Raw genomic sequence first — 16,783 nt, 5'->3', positions numbered from 1 at the left:
AGAACACTAGAGAGAGAACATAGTCCATGATGTAAAGAACCACACTGATAGAACACTAGAGGGAGAACATAGTCCATGATGTAAAGAACCACACTGATAGAACACTAGAGGGAGAACATAGTCCATGACGTAAAGAACCACACTGATGGAACACTAGAGGGAGAACATAGTCCATGACGTAAAGAACCACACTGATAGAACACTAGAGGGAGAACATAGTCCATGATGTAAAGAACCACACTGATGGAACACTAGAGGGAGAACATAGTCCATGACGTAAAGAACCACACTGATGGAACACTAGAGGGAGAACATAGTCCATGATGTAAAGAACCACACTGATGGAACACTAGAGGGAGAACATAGTCCATGATGTAAAGAACCACACTGATGGAACACTAGAGGGAGAACATAGTCCATGACGTAAAGAACCACACTGATGGAACACTAGAGGGAGAACATAGTCCATGACGTAAAGAACCACACTGATGGAACACTAGAGGGAGAACATAGTCCATGATGTAAAGAACCACACTGATAGAACACTAGAGGGAGAACATAGTCCATGACGTAAAGAACCACACTGATAGAACACTAGAGGGAGAACATAGTCCATGACGTAAAGAACCACACTGATAGAACACTAGAGGGAGAACATAGTCCATGACGTAAAGAACCACACTGATGGAACACTAGAGGGAGAACATAGTCCATGATGTAAAGAACCACACTGATAGAACACTAGAGGGAGAACATAGTCCATGATGTAAAGAACCACACTGATGGAACACTAGAGGGAGAACATAGTCCATGACGTAAAGAACCACACTGATAGAACACTAGAGGGAGAACATAGTCCATGACGTAAAGAACCACACTGATGGAACACTAGAGGGAGAACATAGTCCATGATGTAAAGAACCACACTGATAGAACACTAGAGGGAGAACATAGTCCATGACGTAAAGAACCACACTGATAGAACACTAGAGGGAGAACATAGTCCATGACGTAAAGAACCACACTGATGAATAAAGTTTTCACAGATTGAACACAATAAACAGACTTCCTGTCACTGATGATGAAGATGAACCACAACAGTTTTTATTCAAACAACAACAACAACAACAACAACAGCTGTTCATCAGCTTTAATCTCCGCAGGTGGAAATTTCCCAGCATGCTCCTGGACTGGCCGGCGGTCAGTTGATGGCGAGGCAGACCCACTGCATGAGGAGAGGAAGAGTTAATGAGGATGAGGATGACATGTGACAACAGGCTGGACCAATAAGAGAGCAGCTGGCGCCGGTAGGGGGTCAGACCAGTACAGGACTGGAACTTTACCTGCTGCAGGTCCAGCTCGATCTTCCCCTGGTTCTTCTTGTCCAGAGTTCTGAACATCTCTGTGGAAGAAACAGAGAAACGCTGTGTCACCTCGGAACTGGGAACACTGGAGACACTGGAAACACTCGGGACACTGGGAACACTGGGAACACTAGGAACACTGGGGACACTAGGAACACTGGGAACACTGGGAACACTAGGAACACTGGGGACACTGGGAACACTAGGAACACTGGGGACACTAGGAACACTGGGGACACTAGGAACACTAGGAACACTCGGGACACTAGGAACACTAGGAACACTCGGAACACTGGGAACACTAGGAACACTAGGAACACTAGGAACACTTGGGACACTCGGGACACTAGGAACACTCGGGACACTCGGGACCCTGGGAACACTCGGAACACTGGGGACACTGGGGACACTGCTGATGAAGGCAGTGGATGTGGTAGAAAGCTCCAGAAGTAGTAAGTTGTTGATGACTCACTGAACAGAAGCTCCAGTCGGATCAAACATCCGATGAAACAGTCGAAGTCAACGGAGAAACTTTGATCAGAGAATCTGACGACGATCTGATGGATCAAAGAGCTGTTTACCTGGAACCCTGAACACACACACACACACACACACACACACACACATGAACACACACACACACACACGAACACACACATTAACACACACGAACACACACATTAACACACACACACACAAACTTCTTTTAGAACCAATGAATCCTGTAGAACACGTGAGATGGAACCATCCAGTGATGTTATGAGTCTGAATGTTCCATTGGACTCTATGTGGCCGGTTGTGGCCCTCTGACCGTATGTTTAACCTCCTTAATGAACCTCACCAGCTTCATTGAGAGCGGCTCTCATCTCATGACTGCTCATCGTACCAGAACCGTCAGAGTCGTGACTCTTGAAGATCTCCTGCAGAAGAGAAATGTGTTTATGATGACATCACTGTAGACTGAATAATGACATCACTGTAGACTGAATCATGACATCACAATAGACTGAATCATGACATCACAGTAGACTGAATCATGACATCACAGTATGACATCATCCTGAATGTCTCACCAGGTATTTCTGGATCTTCTTCCACAGACGGTGAAACTCCAGCAGACCCAGTTTAGTGCTGCCGTCTATCTGGAGACCAGTTAAAGATCCTGTCTGTCTGTCTGTCTGTCTGTCTGTCTGTCTGTCTGTCTGTCTGTCTGTCCGTCTGTCCGTCTGTCCGTCTGTCCTTGTTTGTATTTTTCACTCAGTAATCTTTCTCTCATTTTAGATTTTCTACATTTCAACATTTAATGTGTAGAAGAAGAAATGTTAAAAAACATCGGTAAAGTCTTCCAGAGATCAATAATTATATTATCACGATCAATTTACCTGCTGATTCCTGATCAATTGATCAAAACATCTCAAAAGAACGGTTCAAATGAAGCAGGCAAGTTTCTGAAACATCTTATTGATTAATCAGTTAAAAAAGTAGTATTGATTATTGATCAGTGAGTAGTATTGATTATTGATCAGTGAATAGTATTGATTATTGATCAGTGAATAGTATTGATTATTGATCAGTGAATAGTATTGATTATTGATCAGTGAGTAGTATTGTTTATTGATCAGTGAATAGTATTGATTATTGATCAGTGAGTAGTATTGATTATTGATCAGTGAATAGTATTGATTATTGATCAGTGAGTAGTATTGTTTATTGATCAGTGAGTAGTATTGATTATTGATCAGTGAGTAGTATTGTTTATTGATCAGTGAATAGTATTGATTATTGATCAGTGAGTAGTATTGATTATTGATCAGTGAATAGTATTGATTATTGATCAGTGAGTAGTATTGATTATTGATCAGTGAATAGTATTGATTATTGATCAGTGAGTAGTATTGTTTATTGATCAGTGAGTAGTATTGATTATTGATCAGTGAGTAGTATTGTTTATTGATCAGTGAGTAGTATTGATTATTGATCAGTGAGTAGTATTGTTTATTGATCAGTGAGTAGTATTGATTATTGATCAGTGAGTAGTATTGATTATTGATCAGTGAGTAGTATTGATTATTGATCAGTGAGTAGTATTGATTATTGATCAGTGAGTAGTATTGTTTATTGATCAGTGAGTAGTATTGTTTATTGATCAGTGAATAGTATTGATTATTGATCAGTGAGTAGTATTGATTATTGATCAGTGAGTAGTATTGTTTATTGATCAGTGAATAGTATTGATTATTGATCAGTGAGTAGTATTGACTATTGATCAGTGAGTAGTATTGTTTATTGATCAGTGAATAGTATTGATTATTGATCAGTGAATAGTATTGATTATTGATCAGTGAGTAGTATTGTTTATTGATCAGTGAGTAGTATTGTTTATTGATCAGTGAGTAGTATTGATTATTGATCAGTGAGTAGTATTGATTATTGATCAGTGAGTAGTATTGATTATTGATCAGTGAACATCTGAAGGATACGTCCAGCAGGCTGATGATATCACGGCAGGTCTGCAGACTGAAGCCGTCAGTTCTGACATCAGATCCTTCAGACGAAGACGAAGTGGTCAGTTCATACATAAACTGATCCAGGAACAGTTCGCCTGTTCATAAATTATTAATAATATTTAGTGCTGGGCAACGATTACAATTTTTAATCGCGATTAATCGCATTGTTATGTGCAAAATTCAATAATGAATTCAAAAGTAGTGTATTGTGCACTTTTATTTTAAAAGTACTGCTATATGAAGTTAAAATACAGTTATAATGATTCTGATAATAGATATTCAGCCGGTGTTCACAACTTTATCTTCATGTGTGTCAGAGATGAATTTAAATATACATCTTAAACTGCAAACCTATCTACGTCATGTTTTATGTTTGTTAAATTCTCAGTAGTGATAACTAAATGATATGATTATTATACATATTACAAACTAAACACTTTAAAAACTCTAAAACAATAATTTAAATAAATCATTTATTTTTTGCTTTTTTTGGTCAGACACTATGCAACGCTGATTAGCGTAATATGTGTGGTGTTTGTTATAAATGTACGTTGGTACACTCGCGATAAAATAATTGTCAGTGTTAATGAATTAATGCGTTAACGTGATAATAACGCGTTAACTTGCCCAGCACTAATAATATTATATATTATAAATACTTTAATATTAAACATTTCTTACTCTGAGCAACAACTTTGTCCAAAATCTGTTGGAGCTCAAAGGCAGAGATTTCAGAGTCCTGTTAAAATAGAAAGAAATCAAACATTGTTCTGACATCATTGTTCTGACATCATTGTTCTGACATCATTGTTCTGTTGGCTGACAGGAAGCAAAGTTTTTCATTTAAGAAACAAGAAGTTGTTACGTTTCCAGAGATCTGGACGAAGAGATGCTTGAAGTGAGGATCCACGTCTTTCTGTCCAACATCTGGCTGAAAGAACAAAAGATTTAGAACAATGTATGAACATCATTTTATGTCCTGTTGTCTTAAAATACGACACGAGGTATTATGTTGTTTTAATGAGTTATAATGTTGTTTAACGAGTTATTATGTTGTTTTAACGAGTTATTAGGTTGTTTAACGAGTTATTATGTTGTTTTAACGAGTTATTAGGTTGTTTAACGAGTTATTATGTTGTTTTAACGAGTTATTAGGTTGTTTAACGAGTTATTATGTTGTTTTAACGAGTTATTAGGTTGTTTAACGAGTTATTATGTTGTTTTAATGAGTTATAATGTTGTTTAACGAGTTATTATGTTGTTTTAACGAGTTATTAGGTTGTTTAACGAGTTATTATGTTGTTTTAACGAGTTATTAGGTTGTTTAACGAGTTATTATGTGGTTTTAACGAGTTATTAGGTTGTTTAACAAGTTATTATGTTGTTTTAACGAGTTATTAGGTTGTTTAACGAGTTATTATGTTGTTTTAACGAGTTATTAGGTTGTTTAACGAGTTATTATGTGGTTTTAACGAGTTATTAGGTTGTTTAACGAGTTATTATGTTGTTTTAACGAGTTATTAGGTTGTTTAACGAGTTATTATGTGGTTTTAACGAGTTATTAGGTTGTTTAACGAGTTATTATGTTGTTTTAACGAGTTATTAGGTTGTTTAACGAGTTATTATGTGGTTTTAACGAGTTATTAGGTTGTTTAACAAGTTATTATGTTGTTTTAACGAGTTATTAGGTTGTTTAACGAGTTATTATGTGGTTTTAACGAGTTATTAGGTTGTTTAGCGAGTTATTAGGTTGTTTTAACGAGTTATTAGGTTGACTTAACGAGTTATTATGTTGTTTTAACGAGTTATTATGTTGTTCTAATGAGTTATTATGTGGTTTTAACGAGTTATTATGTTGTTCTAATGAGTTATTATGTGGTTTTAATGAGTTATTAGGTTGTTTAACGAGTTATTATGTTGTTTTAACGAGTTATTATGTTGACTTAACGAGTTATTATGTTGTTTTAACGAGTTATTATGTTGTTCTAATGAGTTATTATGTGGTTTTAACGAGTTATTAGGTTGACTTAACAAGTTATTATGTCGTTCCAACGAGTTATTATGTTGTTTTAACGAGTTATTAGGTTGTTTAGCGAGTTATTAGGTTGTTTTAACGAGTTATTAGGTTGACTTAACGAGTTATTATGTTGTTTTAACATAATATTAGTTATAATAATAACTATTATAATAGTTATTATGTGGTTTTAACGAGTTATTAGGTTGTTTAGCGAGTTATTAGGTTGTTTTAACGAGTTATTAGGTTGACTTAACGAGTTATTATGTTGTTTTAATGAGTTATTATGTTGTTTTTATGAGTTATTAGGTTGACTTAAGTTATTATGTTGTTTTAATGAGTTATTAGGTTGTTCTAATGAGTTATTATGTTGTTTTAACGAGTTATTAGGTTGACTTAAGTTATTATGTTGTTTTAACGAGTTATTATGTTGTTCTAATGAGTTATTATGTTGTTTTAACGAGTTATTAGGTTGACTTAAGTTATTATGTTGTTTTAATGAGTTATTAGGTTGTTTAGCGAGTTATTAGGTTGTTCTAATGAGTTATTAGGTTGACTTAAGTTATTATGTTGTTTTAATGAGTTATTAGGTTGTTCTAATGAGTTATTATGTTGTTTTAACGAGTTATTAGGTTGACTTAAGTTATTATGTTGTTCCAACGAGTTATTATGTTGTTTTAACGAGTTATAATGTTGTTTAACAAGTTATTATGTTGTTTTAACGCGTTATTAGGTTGTTTAGCGAGTTATTATGTTGTTTTCACAAGATATTGTCTGGTTTTAACAAGGTATCGTCTTGTCTAACGAGTTATTATCTCTTCTTATGAGTCATCATCTTTGTTTTAAACACTCAAAGTTTCATACATTTTAAAATAATCTAAAGCTTGAAATCTGATGAAACAAATGTCACAAACCTCTTGAATGTCAGCGTTTACATTTTCTTCCATCGGACTGAAACAAACACAGAAAAGATAAATATACAGTATATACATATCCATATCCATATACTGTATATATAAATATATATATGTATATATGTATATATGTGACGGACCTGGTCTGGGCCTGTTTCTCAGTGAACACCCTCAGGATGAAGCTTCCTTTGCGGTGTGGGTCAAAGGTAGAGGGGATGATGACGTAATCTCCCGGCGGCAGCTTGAAGCGGTCGCACACTTCTCTGAGGTTGATGAAGTTCTGACTGCGAGCGACAGCGTTCCTCCTCAGCAGGACGTCCGGACCCAGGTGGACGTCACTGCGACCTTTAAACTGACCGGAGGAGAAGAAGATAACAGCAGTTATATATATCTCAGTTATCTTTATGTAATTCATTCATTAGTAACAAATTCATTTAAATAATTAGTTCAATTTGTAAGAAATCCCCTCAAGACTGTTTGTCTTCTGGAGAGATCTCAGATATTTTTCTTCTGTAGTTGATACTTCCTCCCAACAAAAAACAATATTAATAATAATAATAATAATACTGATAATAATAATAATGACATTAATTACAATAATAATAATAATGATAGTAATAATGATAATAATGATGATAATAATAATAATAATAATGATAGTAATAATGATAATAATGATGATAATAATAATAATAATAATAATAATAATAATGATAGTAATAATGATAATAATGATGATAATAATAATAATAATAATAATGATAGTAATAATGATAATAATGATGATAATAATAATAATAATAATAATGATAGTAATAATGATAATAATAATAATAATAATGATAGTAATAATGATAATAATGATGATAATAATAATAATAATAATAATGATAGTAATAATGATAATAATGATGATAATAATAATAATAATAATGATAGTAATAATAATAATAATGATAATAATAATGATAATAATAATAATACATCAATACACTGTCAGCATTAATGTGAAATCTGAAAAGTAAACGTGTACTGAAGTAAAAGTGTAAAGGAGAGAAAATGGAAATACAAGTACTTCAAGATTGTAGTAAATGTACTTTGTTACATTGATGGATCGTCAAAGTAAAAAGAATTTAATGAGCAGCTGGTGTTTGTAGAAGATATTTTTACTTTGATCCTCAACATTTAACAATATTATAATTCATAACAATATAAAATATGTTTATAATTATTAGTTAATTGTATTTCATTTATGTTATTGTGAAGAATCTGAACCTTTGAACTCACCTCATCAGGAACCTGGAAGAAAAACACAAAAAACAGACAAATATTACAGATATATATATATATATACATAAATATATATATATACATATATATATACATATATATATACATATATATATGTATATATAACCCTCGCCCCTCGTTCTTCAATCCTCACCTGGTAGATGGAGAACCCGATGGTGTTCAGGTCTCTTCCGAAGCGTTTCTCCCTGCGAGCGTCTCTCTGCATCAGACCGATGATGACGGTGCAGCCGTTCTCTCCGTCGTCCGGCTCCTCGTCTTCGTCGTCCAGACGGATGAAGAACTGAGAGTTGGAGCAAAATGTGGCTGCAGAGAGAAATAAAGTGTCAGAGCTGAAAGAAGTTGAAGTGAGAACCGAGTCACCGACAGCATCACTCAGTGAGATGGACCCGGATAAATCCTGGGAGGGACCTGGGTAGTTCCTGCAGCCTCCGGCGGTGGAGCCGACCCTCCACTCGCCCTCAAACTCAGAGAAGTTCCATCGACCAATCACGTCGCTGCTCAGAGTGTCTGGTGTCAGATTACAGATGTCGAGGCGGGAAAACTGATGCAGGAAGTCTGTGTATGACATCCTGGAGGAGGAGGAAGAGAGAGGAGGAGGAGAGAGGAGGAGTAATAAGTATTATCAACCAAATGTACTTCAAGTATCAAAGAAAAAGTACTGTTTTTATTGATACTGATCATATTAATCACCAGAACTCTCCGTCATCAGCAGAGTGATCGAGCTTCTTCTTCTCTTCAGGATCGACTCCGTCCCACTCCTTTGACCTAGAGACAGAGAGACAGACAGGCTGTGAGACAGACAGACAGACAGACTGACAGACCAGTATGAGGACCTGGACTCACGTGTCACTCCAGGCTCCGGTCCACTCCACCTGACCCCAGGGGTTCCTGATCCTCAGCAGCTGCACTGGAGAACCATAGTGAAGAACCTGCAGGTCAAAAGTATCATCAGGGAGGAACCTGGTCCAGCAGAGCCCCCCTTCTGCTGGTTCAGACCTCGCAGCCGGAGACCTTCGGGTCTCCTCACAGCCGGAGAACTTCGGGTCTCCTCACAGCCGGAGAACTTCGGGTCTCCTCACAGCCGGAGACCCTCGGGTCTCCTCACAGCCGGAGAACTTCGGGTCTCTTCACAGCCGGAGAACTTCGGGTCTCTTCACAGCCGGAGACCCTCGGGTCTCCTCACAGCCGGAGAACTTCGGGTCTCTTCACAGCCGGAGACCTTCGGGTCTCCTCACAGCCGGAGACCTTCGGGTCGCCTCACAGCCGGAGACCTTCACCTTCTCTTCTCAAGAGACACGATGTTCAGGGGCTTCGGTATATTTTTTAAGCAGCCTTAACTTTCATCCAGCAGCTTCTTCCTGTTCCTGTAAACAACACAATATTTCCCAGAATGCCTCACCTGCTGTGCTGCAGTGATGGAGTAGGCGTGACCTTTGACCAGCTTCTGACCGGTGATGGCCTCCGTCTCATACGAGCTGGAAATCTGAGAAACACGTAAATATGATATGAACGTATACACGTAGCTCGCTAGCTAAACGAGCTAAAGCGTTAGCTGACACATAGCTCAGCTGTAGCGTACATCGATGGAGCAGCCGAGCAGCGAGCCGAGCTTCAGAGCTTTCCTCACGACGTTGAACAGGAAGGGCGGAGCTTTCTGCAGGTCGTAGCTCTCCGAGATTCCTCCGGTGAAATCCTCGAAGCCTTCGATGCTCGAACCTCCGCTCAGGGCCTCGTACGAGCTGTTCACCCTGCAGGAGGTACGGGACGGTTAGCTGGCTGGACAAAATAATGACAACACATGAAAACCTGCTGAGTCACAACGAGTCAGTGCTAACAGGTACTTCACATGTTCAGCCCGGGACTCAACAGACTGTGGGAACACGATGTGAGGCAGAATGAATCAGAGCAGCAGGAGTTGAGTATAAAGAGCTGAGTCAGCAGCTCGGTCTGCGGCTCTGTTTGTTTTCCAGGCCGAGGCGAGTCCAGGGTTTACAGAGTAAAGCTTCCTCCACCCTGCTGCTAATCACCTCCAACACTCACTCCTTTAATACTGCTGCACAGGCTGACTGGAGTCAGGAAACACGAAGAGGAACCACTGAAAGGAGGTGAAGTGTTAGACGGGAGCAGAGCATTGAGCTGAACGTGTCAAACGACTGCAGCAACACGATAAATGAATATTCATGTTCTAGACTTCGGTTAATCCTCAATTGAAGTGTGAGTACTGAAAGTAGCTGATGCGTCAAATGAAGTGTTAAAGAAGGAGTTTGAAAAGTAGCTGCTTATTAACACAGTTGTCAATATCTGTTAAAGTGTAGAAATGAAGTGGAACTGAACGCAGGTGAAGTGTTAGACACAAATAAACTAAAAGTAGTTCAAATGACAACCGGGGTGCAAAGCTGAAATATGTTATTCTAGTTGAAGTGTCAGTGTTTTGGTGTATAATGTTCATCATCTTAGTTTCAGTCAGGAACTCTCGTCAAAGATTTTAACCATTTATTGCAACAAATGGAAATAGAGTTAGACTTGATGATGGCTCCGCTCTGAATGCTCCCCGGATTAGCCAGCAGCTACTGAGCTAACACGGGACCACAGTGCGCTCTGTAACAGCGGCTCTGTAACAGCGGCTCTGTAACAGTGCGCTCTGTAACAGCGGCTCTGTAACAGCGTAGAATGATCGGTGAGGAGGAGTCGTATTTAAATGAACCTCCTTGAAGTGAGAGTGGGCTGTGATTGGTGCGTTCAATCGGCTGGCTGTCAGCCGGTTACAGCTGGGGGCGGATGACTTCTGTGTCCTGCATGAACTAACGCTAAGCTTCATTTTATGCTAACATTAGCATGCTAACATTAGCTAAAGAGTCCAGCTGATGAAGATCTTTAGTTCTGCGGGTGTTTGGTCATCAAAGTGTTTGACACATGAACATGTTGACCTGATGATGACGCTACAATAAAAGAGGATCAATAAAGTTATTATAATTCATCCTAAATGATGAACACATTTCATCCCCATCCATCCCATAATGTTTCTTACTTGGCGTAAGCTTTCTCCAGCAGAGCGCTCCAGAACTCTCCTCCCTCTGCCGAGTGGACGAACAGCAGCTTCCCGTCTCTGGAGGGCAGCCGGTCGTCCACAACCACGTCCACCCACTGCCCGTACTGCCACAGCTGTAACAAGACCTGATGTCACTTCCTCTAGAGGCTCCACCCACTGCCCGTACTGCCACAGCTGTAACAACACCTGATGTCACTTCCTCTAGAGGCTCCACCCACTGCCCGTACTGCCACAGCTGTAACAACACCTGATGTCACTTCCTCTAGAGGCTCCACCCACTGCCCGTACTGCCACAGCTGTAACAACACCTGATGTTGAACGTCTTCTACTGCAGGTTTGATGAGTCCACTCTCACTCCCCCCAACTGCCCCATCATCAAACAACCACCTACACCTCCTGCCTCCTCCTCACCGCTCCCAACCGACCCCCCACCGGCACTGAGGACCTGTGAAGAGGATGTGAGTCGGCTCTTTAACAGACAGAAGATCAGTCTGTTAGACTCCTGAAGTTCTCAGACGGTGATGAGTCTGCTACAGACGGAGGCTGAACAGCTGGTCCTCTGGTCAGAACAACCTGGAGCTGAACCAGCTCAACACTGTGGAGATGACAGTGGACTTCAGGAGGAGCCCCCCAACCCTGCCCCCCCTCACCATACTCAACAGCACTGTGTCTGCTGTGGAGACCTTCAGGTTTCTGGGATCCACAATCTCCCAGGACCTGAAGTGGGCCTCTAACATCAACACCATCAGGAAAAAGGCCCAGCAGAGGTTGAACTTCCTGCTCCAGCTCAGGAAGTTCAACCTGCCTCAGGAGCTGCTGGTCCTGTTCTACTCCACCATCCTCCAGTCTGTTCTCTGCTCCTCCATCACGGTCTGGTTTGGATCGGCCACCAAACAGGACCGGAACAGACCACAACGGACTGTCAGGTCTGCAGAGAGGATCATTGGTTTCAGCCTGCCCCCCATCCTGGACTTGTTCACCTCCAGAGTCAGGAGACGGGCTGATCACTGCAGACCTTCACACCCTCCTCCCCTCTGGAGGAGCTACAGAGCTCTGTACACCAAAACCACCAAAACCACCAAAACCACCAAAACCACCAGACCAGGACCAGCTTCTCTCTGCGTCACTCTGATGAACAATGAATCAGACAAACTGCATCTTCATTTGCACTATTACCACCATTCTGCACTAATATCCTGAATCCATTGTCCATTGTCATTGTTGTTGTTCTATATTCTTCTATATATTTATATTGTTCATAGATGTTAAAGCTTAGTTTCTCTGTTCTACTTTGTTGTCTTTAATGTCCTTGTTTTTATGTTTCTCTTGTTGATTTGTATATTCTGTGTACGTATGATGAGAGCAACGTGTGTCTCTCCTCCCTCCTCCCTCCTCTCTCCTCCCTCCTCTCTCCTCTCTCCTCCCTCCTCTCTCCTCTGTCCTCCCTCCTCCCTCCTCTCTCCTCTCTCCTCTCTCCTTCCCTCCTCCCTCCTCTCTCCTCTGTCCTCCCTCCTCCCTCCTCTCTCCTCTCTCCTCTCTCCTTCCCTCCTCCCTCCTCTCTCCTCTCTCCTCCCTCCTCTCTCCTCCCTCCTCTCTCCTCTCTCCTCTCTCCTCTCTCCTCGATCCTCGCTCCTTCCCTCCTCTCTCCTCTCTCCTCTCTCCTTCCCTCCTCCCTCCTCTCTCCTCTCTCCTCCCTCCTCTCTCCTCGATCCCCCCTCCTCTCTCCTCGCTCCTTCCCTCCTTCCCTCCTCTCTCCTCTCTCCTCCCTCCTCTCTCCTCTCTCCTCCCTCCTCTCTCCTCTGTCCTCCCTCCTCTCTCCTCTCTCCTCTCTCCTCTCTCCTCGATCCTCGCTCCTTCCCTCCTCTCTCCTCTCTCCTCTCTCCTTCCCTCCTCTCTCCTCGCTCCTCTCTCCTCCCTCCTCCCTCCTCCCTCCTCTGTCCTCTCTCCTCCCTCCTCTCTCCTCTCTCCTCTCTCCTCCCTCCTCACTCCTCTCTCCTCTCTCCTCTCTCCTCTCTCCTCCCTCCTCCCTCCTCTCTCCTCTGTCCTCCCTCCTCTGTCCTCCCTCCTCTCTCCTCTCTCCTCCCTCCTCTCTCCTCTGTCCTCCCTCCTCTCTCCTCTCTCCTCCCTCCTCCCTCCTCTCTCCTCCGTCCTCCCTCCTCTCTCCTCTCTCCTCCCTCCTCTCTCCTCTCTCCTCTGTCCTCTCTCCTCTCTCCTCCCTCCTCTCTCCTCTCTCCTCTCTCCTCCCTCCTCTCTCCTCTGTCCTCCCTCCTCTGTCCTCCCTCCTCTCTCCTCACTCCTCTCTCCTCACTCCTCCCTCCTCTCTCCTCACTCCTCCCTCCTCCCTCCTCTCTCCTCACTCCTCTCTCCTCACTCCTCTCGCCTCCCTCCTCCCTCCTCTCTCCTCCCTCCTCTCTCCTCTCTCCTCTCTCCTCCCTCCTCTCTCCTCTCTCCTCCCTCCTCCCTCCTCTCTCCTCTGTCCTCCCTCCTCTGTCCTCCCTCCTCTCTCCTCTCTCCTCCCTCCTCCCTCCTCACTCCTCTCTCCTCTCTCCTCCCTCCTCTCTCCTCTCTCCTCTCTCCTCTCTCCTCTCTCCTCTCTCCTCCCTCCTCTCTCCTCCCTCCTCTCTCCTCTCTCCTCCCTCCTCTCTCCTCCCTCCTCCCTCCTCACTCCTCTCTCCTCACTCCTCTCTCCTCCCTCCTCCCTCCTCTCTCCTCACTCCTCCCTCCTCCCTCCTCTCTCCTCACTCCTCTCTCCTCTCTCCTCTCTCCTCTCTCCTCTCTCCTCCCTCCTCCCTCCTCCCTCCTCCCTCCTCTCTCCTCTCTCCTCTCTCCTCAGAGCTAAATAAGAGCGTTGGGACGGCCGTCAACATGGCGGCTCAGAACAACTTCCGGTTCAAGCGAGGATCGAGGAAACGACAGCTCAGAGACTTGAGATGTGCCCCGGTCCTCTTACCGGATCTGTTGTGAGTGTTTCAGCTGCATCTCATGGCCTTCATCAGTGGGTGGAGTTAACTCATGAAGAGAAACTGATGAAGGCCATGAGATGTGAGCAAATCTAGTAAGAAGACCTTGAGTTATTGTTCCTGTAGTTCTTTAACTCTCTCATGTATTTAGAATAGATCATGTGACCTGGAACTGGAAGATGCCGGCGTACTGTGAGCCGAAGTTCTGTCCAGGAGGAACCACTCTGTTCAGAACCTGAGGGTCCAGGGTCAGAGAGGCGATGGCCGCCAGCAGCCAGCAGTCACCTGACAGACAGACAGCAGGGCACGAGAACACAGACGTTCAGAGGTCACAGTGTGTGTGTGTGTGTGTGTGTGTGTGTGTGTGTGTGTGTGTGTGTGTGTGTGTGTGTGTGTGTGTGTTCTCACCCAGCACGCCCTGACAGATGTCTGTTCTCTTCGCTCCATCAACGATGAACTGAGGATCAGAACTCAGCTCCTGATTGGACGAGACAGCAAGTGATGAATGATTATTTTGTAACGTTATTGAATAACTAATAATGATGTGTGTGTTCACAGTCGTCGGGTTAATGATTCACACACACTGAGTCACACTCTTGTTTAACGAACAGGAGGTGCTTTGATTTTATCTTTAATATCCTTAAACGGGCTAAAGAGCCGGTGAAGCGGAGCGACAGCTGCAGGCGGATGGATACACTGTTGTTCATCAAGAAATAGTTCCAACTCATAAAACTCATAAAACAAGCCAGATATTAGCATGTTAATCAGTGGACAGAACCAGGCTAGCTGTTTCTCCCTGGTCCCCGGTCTTTATGCTAAGCTAAGCTAATCAATGCACTTTCAGACACTGATCGGGTCATTTCCTGTGCGTCACTGATCAACGTCACTTGGTGGACTTTATATAATAAATACAGACATAATTTTTGTATTTAATAAGCATATTGTAAGCTTTAGTGTTGAGTTGCTTCTTATCAAAATGCTCTGAGTGAGTTGAAGTAGCAGTGATGCAGCATATGTTTCGGGCTTTTATTATGAAAGGTAAGAAAGGAAGCAGCTATAAATATATTCTCCACAATTAATAGATACAAAAGCACTTTTCACAATGCATTGTGGGATACTTTGAGTCCACTACATAGGGTTTGATAGTTTTCACTCACCGTGGGTCGTTTCCACTCTGTGCCGATGGTTTTGGACGAGTAGCGTCCCAGCTGGTTGTATCCCAGAGAGTCCCAGTCTGCGGGAAAGGTCGGGTCACAGAACAGCGAGCCGGACTTCAGACACTCTTTCTGCAGCTGCTCAAAGTTCTGCTGGTTGAAGGGGACGGCGTTATTCCGACTGCCGGTGCTGTCCTCGTCCCGAGCCTTCCTCCTAGCCAGCTCTGCTGCCACGTTCAACATCCTGAGAGTGTTTCTACTGAGGGACTGCCGAAAGTCCGCCGAGAGTCTATCTAAAGTCTGCTGAGAGTCTGCTGATAGTCTACCGAGAGTCTACTGATAGTCTGCTGATAGTCTACAGAGAGTCTACTGATAGTCTGCTGATAGTCTACAGAGAGTCTACTGATAGTCTACTGATAGTCTGTAGAGAGTCTACCGATAGTCTGCTGATAGTCTACCGAGAGTCTACTGATAGTCTGTAGAGAGTCTACCGAAAGTCTGCTGATAGTCTGCTGATAGTCTACCGAAAGTCTGCTGATAGTCTGCTGATAGTCTACCGAAAGTCTGCTGATAGTCTACTGATAGTCTACAGAGAGTCTGCTGATAGTCTGTAGAGAGTTTACCGAAAGTCTGCTGATAGTCTGCTGATAGTCTACCGAAAGTCTGCTGATAGTCTGCTGATAGTCTACCGAAAGTCTGCTGATAGTCTACCAAGAGTCTACTGAGAGTCTGTAGAGAGTCTACCGAAAGGCTGCTGATAGTCTACCGAGAGTCTACTGATAGTCTACCGAAAGGCTGCTGATAGTCTAACGATAGTCTGCTGATAGTCTACCGAGAGTCTACTGATAGTCTACCGAGAGTCTACTGATAGTCTAACGAAAGTCTGCCGAGAGTCTGCAGTCTACCGAAAGGCTGCTGAGTCTGCCAAGAGTCTGCCGAGAGTCCGCCGAGAGTCAGCCGAGAGTCAGCCGAGAGTCTGCCGAGACTAAATGAGGTGTGTGTGTGTGTGTGCATCAGGTATAAAGGTGGTCAGGTGTGAAGGGGCGGAGCTTCGGTCCAGCTGAAGGAGCAGTGTGATATCAGTTGACTCTGAATTATTCAGAGAGAGCAAACAGTCTGATAAACACAGTGATGTGTCAACACAGACTGGACTCTGAACAGGTTTTGGGTCTCTGGGTGTCTCAAGATCTGCAGTTCAGACTTCGCCAAAGTCCAGGAGGCTCTGACTCATCACCAGGTAGCACCACCAGTCCATTTCAGTCCTGGATCAGAAGCACTCAGACCACCTGGACTCGTTCAGCACTGAGTGACGCCTGATTGCACTCCATCACAGATGGAGGTCCAGATGTTCATGTCCCCTGCTGTCCATGTGAGGCTCAAAACCTCCAGACCTCCTCCACCGGGCTGAGGCTTCAGACACTGCTCAGGGTCACACAGGGTCCAGTCCTCACAGGTCCACATGAGTCCACATGAACCCACATCAGTCCATCAGGTCTATCAGGTCTGGATC

The 16,783-nt window shown here is 42.9% G+C and overlaps 1 protein-coding gene across 3 annotated transcripts; it reads right to left on the bottom strand.

The window, feature by feature from the left end:
• Positions 1 to 1,087: 1,087 nt before the first annotated feature.
• On the bottom strand, positions 1,088 to 16,192 carry LOC306695825 (calpain-2 catalytic subunit-like). 3 transcript variants are annotated; one of them, XM_079159204.1, is made up of 21 exons: positions 15,277 to 16,192; positions 14,528 to 14,597; positions 14,286 to 14,404; positions 11,139 to 11,272; positions 9,690 to 9,858; positions 9,510 to 9,593; positions 8,954 to 9,039; positions 8,801 to 8,875; positions 8,519 to 8,679; positions 8,244 to 8,413; positions 8,087 to 8,098; positions 6,940 to 7,151; positions 6,800 to 6,836; positions 4,737 to 4,802; positions 4,553 to 4,610; positions 3,845 to 3,966; positions 2,438 to 2,506; positions 2,206 to 2,284; positions 1,837 to 1,953; positions 1,344 to 1,402; positions 1,088 to 1,225 (listed from the first exon to the last, which is right to left on the bottom strand). In XM_079159204.1, the coding sequence occupies exons 1-21, from the start codon at positions 15,514 to 15,516 to the stop codon at positions 1,202 to 1,204; spliced, it is 2,163 nt and encodes a 720-aa protein (XP_079015330.1). In that variant the 5' UTR covers positions 15,517 to 16,192; the 3' UTR covers positions 1,088 to 1,201. The 3 variants fall into 3 exon arrangements, with proteins under 3 accessions (XP_079015330.1, XP_079015332.1, XP_079015331.1); XM_079159206.1 differs by having other exon boundaries at positions 3,845 to 3,909; positions 15,277 to 16,187; XM_079159205.1 differs by lacking the exon at positions 8,087 to 8,098 and having other exon boundaries at positions 15,277 to 16,191.
• Positions 16,193 to 16,783: the final 591 nt, after the last annotated feature.

This window comes from Pholis gunnellus (genome assembly GCF_910591455.1).
Source record: "Pholis gunnellus genome assembly, chromosome: 5".
Lineage (NCBI taxonomy): Eukaryota > Metazoa > Chordata > Actinopteri > Perciformes > Pholidae > Pholis > Pholis gunnellus.
This window is presented reverse-complemented; position numbering and strand designations above follow the sequence as displayed.